This window comes from Carettochelys insculpta, chromosome 21, assembly GCF_033958435.1.
Source record: "Carettochelys insculpta isolate YL-2023 chromosome 21, ASM3395843v1, whole genome shotgun sequence".
Taxonomy (NCBI): domain Eukaryota; kingdom Metazoa; phylum Chordata; order Testudines; family Carettochelyidae; genus Carettochelys; species Carettochelys insculpta.
The window spans coordinates 14,083,339-14,090,863 of NC_134157.1; the positions used below are offsets into that span (position 1 = coordinate 14,083,339).

The window sequence follows — 7,525 nt, forward strand, 5'->3', positions numbered from 1 at the left end:
CAAGTGGCAGGCTCTGCGGGATCCCGCCACGCACAGGCTGAGATGCCATCAGGGTGTCCCCTGGCTGACACACGTCCCTGTGTGTGTTGGAAGGCGACTGTGGGGCTGAGCGAAGCTAAGGAGAGCCTCCAAGAAGCCCAGCGCTCCCTGCAGGTGGACATTGAGACCCTCAACAACCTGCTCAGCAGCCTAGGTAAGAGCTGCCCGGTACACTGGTGGCACATCCCCTCCCTGGGCACTCACTCACCCAGCTGTTGCAGTCACATGGGACAGCTCCACTCCCCTAAGCCTGTTCTGCCTGGGGGTTGGAAATGCTCTCATAGCCCTGCTGTGTGCACTAGAGCAGCACCTGCTGTCCAGGAGCTGCAGGCCTCCTGCGTGCTCCCACCTCACAGGGATCAGTGCCCTAGGGACCCTCATGGGAAATTGCTGCAGAGCTGAGCATCTCTACTGCCTTGTGTGTGGGGAACCCTGGCCCTATATTTATTCCAACAGTTCAGTAGCCGCCTAAGGTGTCACCACTGAGCAGCCTGGGAACTTTGTGGCGGGGTGAGGGATGGAACCCAGAGCCTCCTGCTTCCAAAGCCTCAGCCCCTTGTGCTTCCTGCATCCCGCTGGCTGTGCAGTGCTGGCCTCAGCCAGCAAAGGGCAGTGCAGCACTTTTTCAAGCCTGGCGTTGATTGAGAGCTGCTGTTGACACAGTGGAAGAGAGATCTCCCAGTGCATCGTTGTCCTCCTCCATCCTTGTGCATCAGCCAGTCACCTTCTTTCACTCCACAGCTGGACCTGACTTTTGGCCTGGTCTCTGGACCTGGCTGCTGGTTTTGTGGGCACCTTCCCTGCCGGGGCTTCAGCAGCAGGAACAGATTGTAATGGTGGGGTCTGCTGTGGCCTGGGTGGAGTGTTGGGCAGGGCAGCCAGCAGCCAGCCAGTCTTCCTGGCAAGCCAGGAGTTGGGGGCACACTAGGAAATGGGATGTTTTCTATCTTTATTTTGGTGTTTTTGATTCTCAAGCATAGAAATCTAAGTGGAGACAAAAATCCATGTGGCTCAAAACACCAGCGATTACTGGGGGGATAGCTCAGTGGTTTGAGCATTGACCTCCTAAACCCAGGGCTGCGAGTTCAGTTCTTGCAGAGGCCATTTAGGGTTTGGGCAAATAGATGTCAGGGATGGTGCTTGATCTTGTCAAGGGGACAGGGGACAGGCTTGGATGACCTCTCCAGTTCAAGGAGATGTGCATCTCCAGTCATAATTTTTTTTATTTATACCCCCAAGGGATTTCAGCAGCCAAACTTGGCCAAGTCACTTCCACTCCGGGGGCTTCTGATTTCCCTCCCTCCCTTTGCCTGAGTAGGCTGTAAGCTCACTAAGATAGAGATGCCCTCTCCCAGGGGGTGAACATACAGCACCTAGCACAGCGTGATCTTAGCAGGGACCCTGAGTGCTACTGTAACGCAAAATCTGAGAGTAAATCAACGCCTCCCTCTGGAGGCTGTTAGTGTCTTTTTTCTGCATTTCGTCTGAGCAATGAAACTAGCTCATTTGGTTTTTTGTTGTGGCTAGTCAGTTTCACAGGATGGTTTTCCCAGCATGGAGGAAGCTTCCCCAGTCCACTCCATGCAGCTCCACGCACTGGGTGGGGGAACAGGGTGGTTGCTATCTCCATGCCACCAGTGTGGGACTGGAATGAGAAGTCACTTGCAGAGGGTCAGAGCAAAGCAGTGCAGGGTGAGGATAACTCCCAGGTACCAAGACCATTCCCAGTGCTGTAGAAAGCAGCAGCTACCCAGCGGAGATTCTGGTGCTGCCGGGCTGATTAGCAGAGCAGCCACAGCCGGCGTTTCTATTGGATGTGCACAGCTGCACATCCCTTGGTGCACATCACAAAATGTGTTCTGCCCAGTGATGGAAAAAGGGGAACACGGGTAGGAAGCCATGTTTACATTAACACCCTTTCCCCGGGTGCGTCCAACTCTCTTTATACGCGTTTAGTCCCTGCCAATCTGTGAGGCGGGAGCCCAGGATCCAGAGGCAACTGGTGTGGGGGTTCCAGGCGTGCCCCTCACCCTGCCCATCCGTGGTCCTGGCTCCACCTCTGCTCTGCCCCTCACCCGCCTCTTCCCGTGGAAGCACCGCGTCGCTTTCGGTGGGCACAGGGGCAGTCCCCCCCATCTCCTGGAGTGGCGCTTTCGGGCTGCCCTGCTGCAGGGGGCGGGGCAGGACTGCCCCGTTCTCATTGGAAGCGGCGCCCATGGAGAGGGAGGTGCGGGAGCTGCAAGTGGCCCTGATCATTCGTGCACCTCCCCGCCATGCCTCGCCTGTGCCAGGATCTGTTAAAAGCTCTGTGGCCTGGCTCCACACAGGGCTGCGCCTGCTCTCAGTCAGCTCCCTCAGTCAGTGTCCTCTGCGCTTCACCAGATACACTGGAGCAGGACACGCACGCAGCCACGGTGCTGAGCACTAGCCGCCTCCAGCTGGACCGCCTGTGGCTGCGCCTGGCCAGGCCCGGAGCGCTGGAGAGGAAACTGAGCCACCTGCAGCGGGAGGCCGAGCAGCAGCGGCAGAAGATCCGGGCGTTCGAGAACGACCTGCAGGAGATCAGAGCGGACAAGCAGAACCTGGAGGAGGTTCTACAGAGCCTGCCCGAGGGCTGCTCCAGCTGGCAGTGAGCAGGCCCCGTGGACTTCCCCCTGCACCTCGCCTCCGCCGGGCACTGCAGAGCAAAGGGTGTCCCCTGGCTCACCAGTGAGCCTCTCTAACCTGCCGTCCACTCTCTGCACTGCCCTCCCGCAGCATAGCGGGGCCAGGCCTCTGTCTAAAGCTCTGGGACAAGGAGACAGCACCCAGCCGAACTCCCAGCCCAAAGGGTAAAGCTGGTCAGGCCCAGAGGCAAAGCTGCCTCAGGAGCTCTTCCGGACTGTGCAACAGCCTCTTTCCTCTGGGAACCAAGGGCCATCCGAGGCCAACCCACCTTCTGTGCCCAGCCCTCCTCCCCCCAGCATGTTCATATAGCTATAATGTGTTATAAAAATAGCAATATCCCCCTCCCCACTTCCTCCTTGGGGAGAGGAAGGGCCCACTTCCACCCAAGGCCTGTCACATCCCTCCATCTGCTGCTGGGAGACGTTCCCACACCTCAGTCCTGGACCACAGCCCAGCCCGAATAGAACAGGAGAGCCCAAAAGCGAGAACTCTCCTTGGGGCTCTGGGGCTCGGGGCTGCCTGTGCTGGGGAAGGATCACAGCTGCCTGCTCCTGGGATCACAATGGAGGTGACTGTAATTGTCATTGGAGTAGAGCAGCAGGAGCCTTAACCTGGCTGTGGTGTGAGGGTCAGGCCAGGCCCTGTTCTCCTGCCTTGGTAGCTCTGCCAAGATGGCACCGGTCAGTAACTGCGCTGGGAGCAGCTCCCGGGCCCAGCGTGCTCAGGGTCGTAAAGGGCGAAACCCCCAGGCTCCCTGTAGACAGCACCTTCCCAACTCAGAGGGGTCCCTAGACCAGGTCTGTCTTCACCCTTATGGCTGCATTGCCCTCTGCCCCGCTCGCTGGCCTCGCTTGGCTGCTGCCCACCAGGCCGTGTGGATCCCCTCGCCCAACCCACCAGGAAAGGTGAGGAGCTGGGTGGTCGGCTCAGGCTTCGCAGCCGGCTCTGGAGTGATTGCTCGCCAGGGCCTCAAGCCTGAAGCTTGGCTAATTCCCAAGGGCTGGCATCACTGCAGGGCCAGCTGCTCCTCTGCAGCCTCGGAGTCCCCCCTCCTGGCTCTAGTCTAAAGGATTGGTCCAGCTGGGAGCTCAGCAGTGTATCAGACAAGGGAGAGCTCAAGGCCCTGCTTCTGCTCTTGTTCACATTGGGGCCAGCCTGACTCCAGGGGTTTGTCCCTGGTGTAAGCTCATGCTTGAGGACTGCTTCTGAACCTGGTTCTCGTGCGTTGGGGACATTCACGCTATTAGAAACTGGTTTAGGTAGAGCCACCGGTCAACCCCTAGGGAAGGCTGCTGGAGTGGGGTGTGGCTCCCCCTCACCCCAGTGGCCTTGGTCATGACGCAGGGCCTGATCCTCCCCTGATCCCCATTTCCCAAGTCCACGCGCTCTCGCTTCTGCAGGAAGGCTGGCACTGGAGCTGAAAGCTCCAGCTGGCCGTTATCAGACTCTCCCCTTCTCTCTGTCCAAGGACAGCTCTGTGAAAGCACAACAGTTGTTGCAAAGAAGGCCCAGCAGGATTCCAGCTGGGCTGGGAGCCATGGCCAAAGAGCCACATATTTGCCTCCCTAGGAAAACAACTGGACATCTTCAGTCTGCGCAATAAACTCACTGCTCTTTGATAAGAGTCAAGCTGTTGCCACCTGCCCACAGCTGAAGATGTGACTTTTCCCTCCCCGCCCCCAACTTCCCAGCCTCTCCAGAGACTTGTCTTAGCTGATTCTAGGTTCTTGTTGCTGTATCCATTTAAAAATTCTTAATATAATACACATGCTGCATTCTGCTTGTAGCGTAGTTCCTGGGTTATAGAACAGCTGGTAGTTTGGATGGGTGGGGCGGGGCGGGGTGTGTGCATGGCATATGGTAGCATCTGTCCGCCAACAGGCTTTAACATTCTGCAAAGGAAAGCCTTAAAAGAATGAGTCCCGCTAACAGTGAAATGCAGCTGCTTCTTGAGTGGGAAGTGGCAGCTGTTTAACAGCTCACAGTGAAATGGAACAACAATTTCACAGAGGATGTTAAAAACCCAAAATAGCCAATTGAAACTATGGGGGCAACTCAGGGAGGGAGGATGCGATTACTTGAATTCCATTTGGGCCTGGGCACTCGAGTTGGCATATCCTGTTTTTGAAAAAAGTGCCCTGGGAGCTTAAATGACCGTCAGGGTTTGGGAGCTGAGTTTCATGTTACCTTGGAAAGGCAAGAGCTTACTTTGGCCACATAGCACCAGAGGGCTGGCTAATCACTGACTCGGACAAGGCTACTGCTTGCATCAGTGGGGTTTCCTCTCTAGATTTCCCATACCCTGAGCCTCCTGGTATTACTTTGCACCTGTGCTGGTTCCCTGTATGCCTAGTACCCTAACAAGGCTTGGGCTGTGTAGCCAGTCCCCCCATGGAGGCATAAAAAGGAACCCAGAACATAATCCCTGTTTTCATAAAGATACCTCTGCCAGCTGCAGGACAGCCCAGTCTGTCTCCAATTAATGGCAAATCCCAGGTCCTCCTGCAGATGCGTCCTAAAATATGGCAAACAGGACGTGCAGAAGGCTGGTATGGTTAGCAGGCAGTGGGGACACGGACCCAAGTGGTCTGGATGCATACCCAAGTCCGTTGGGAGAAGAGAAGGCCCATGCTGTCAGAGTGAAGGGCAGGGCAGGCAAGGGACAAGGCAGAAGGTGATGGGGCAGTGGCAGGGTAAGGCTGGTGGAAGGGAACACGGCACTGGCCGTGACAATTGGTGACAAGACTGCCCAAGAGATGACATGAACCAGAGGCTCTCAGGCCAAGATGTGGGGGTGGACAGTTGACAGGGGAGGTGGATCTGTAAGCTAATGACCAGCGCCGAGGCTGTGCGAGTGGCGATTGTTCATAAAAAGCCATCACATGAGCGCAGGAGAGAGGCGAGGCCAAAGTGGGCTTGTGGACCTGCCCTGCAGAGGGGCCCCCACTGGTGCGATGTCGACGGAATTAGCAGGTACGAATGGCGCCATGGGAATTATGGGAGGGGCAGATTTTCGGTGGGAAGGGTCTGAGCAGCAGAAGTCAGGGCAGCTGCGAGTGGAATAGGGCCAGGAGGGAGGTTTAGCAACCCGCCTGAGCAGTGCGAGTGGCAGGAGGAGGAGGAGGCAGCCTGACTCAAGAGGGTCAGGGCTGAAGGGAGGCACGCTAGCAGCTCAGGGGGTAGGTGTCCAACGTTCCAGTCACCCAACCGCTCGCTCCACGGGGGGCTGGCCCTGTGTCTCACCTGGGCAGGTCCCAGTAACGCTCTGCTTATGTGGCTCTTCCAGCAGCCACACCCCACCCCTCCCAGGGACCTATGATGTGTTGCTGGGTGCTATAGGGCATTTGAAGGATCTGCCCAGGGGCTGTTCAGTCGATGCTGGCTGGGCATGGCCCAGCATTCCCCAGGCACCCAGCTCCACGACTTGGCTTCCACCACACAAACCGTCTGTGGTGGCGGGGCCACCTCTCACTCTCCCCGGCGCTCTGCTTCCTGAAGCATCGCTCCCACACTGTGGACACTAGAGGGAGGTGTTTCTCGCCGCATGTCTGGTAAAAACCGGCTGGATCCTATGGGTTTGAGCCACGGGGGGGCACAGCTCTGGGTGTGGGCAAAGACAGTGTTGGCTACTCCTGAGCACTGTATAATAATGAAACAGGAGGGAGGCGGGTTCAGGCCCGAATGGGGAGGCCTTGGTTCAATACCCTGCGCTGGCACAGATGTCTGCCAAGGGTCTTGAACAAGTCACTTCAGCCTGGCTCCTCCAAGGTATTTACTTTGGTGATTTCCACTGAACTCAGGTTTCAAGCTCTCCCTGCCCCGGTTCCTCATCCCTAATGGGGCTGCCCTACGTTGCTGCGTGTCGGGCCGTGTGCTGATACTCTAGTGAAGGAGAGTCACCCGAGAGCCTTGGCTAGATAAGATCTACTTACTTACTTACGCTCATCAAATGTGAGGTGTGGAGACCCAGGCCGTCTGTGAACAGGGCCTTGAACTCCTGGGGGACTGGGATGAACAGGTGTCAGTACTGGGCAGAGGTCAGCTCTGAAAGGCTCCCAGGAGCCTGGGCATTTCAAGGCACTGTCTGAACCAGTTGAGTTGGGCAGCTGACGAGGGGCAGCAGAAGAAGAGGGAGAGAGCAGAGCAGGAGGGGGCCCAATACTAGATAAACTGAATGTCGGTGCAGGGTGGAGGTGTGGCCCTCAGGCCCCAGTCCCCGGACTTTCAATCCACAGCCAGGACGCCCATCCTAAGAGATGCTGTTGGCTTCCAGCTGGTGATTCAGACTTGGCATCTCCAGACAGCTGCTGCTCCAAGGGAACCACCCAAACGCTTATTGTTTCATTTATTTTCTTTAATTAAAAGGAACAGGGTTGCTGTTTGTGGGGAGCTCAGCGGTTATGAAAACAGGAGAGGGAAAGAGTCTGGAATTCAATACCGTGTAGAACTATCCGGCAGGTGCGTGCTCAGCAGGAGACTCTCCGGCCCATTGTGTTCCCCTAGCTTTGCTGATGCACCTCCATCCTTACCCATCTCCCACCCATCCTCCTGCTATCCCCGTCCTGTTTCCTTTCCTGCCTGTGCCAATGGCCCTCAATTCTAAGCCGTAGAAATCCCTGCAAGCCCCCTGTGCCCTTGACTCTGCTACTCCTCTTGTTCCAGTTCTGGGTGCGTGAGGAAGAATTTTGCAATTTTGCCCAACAGTTGCTTGTTTTTTGTGATCTGGACAGAGACCCACCCGAGAGCAGGCTACACCCCTCAAACTCATCTCCCTGGCCACTGGGGTCCAGCACTCTGTGCCACCAGCCTCTCGGCCTCA

At 56.8% G+C, this 7,525-nt stretch overlaps 1 protein-coding gene across 1 annotated transcript in view; it reads left to right on the top strand.

Moving 5' to 3' along the window:
• The window catches only part of LAMC3 (laminin subunit gamma 3), a 48,831-nt gene extending 44,356 nt beyond the window's left edge, over positions 1–4,475 (top strand). The window contains exons 27-28 of the mRNA XM_075015095.1: positions 94–193; positions 2,422–4,475. Of these exons, the coding sequence (XP_074871196.1) occupies positions 94–193; positions 2,422–2,672 (351 nt within the window). The 3' untranslated portion in view covers positions 2,673–4,475. The remainder of the gene's footprint in view (positions 1–93; positions 194–2,421) is intronic.
• Positions 4,476–7,525: the final 3,050 nt, after the last annotated feature.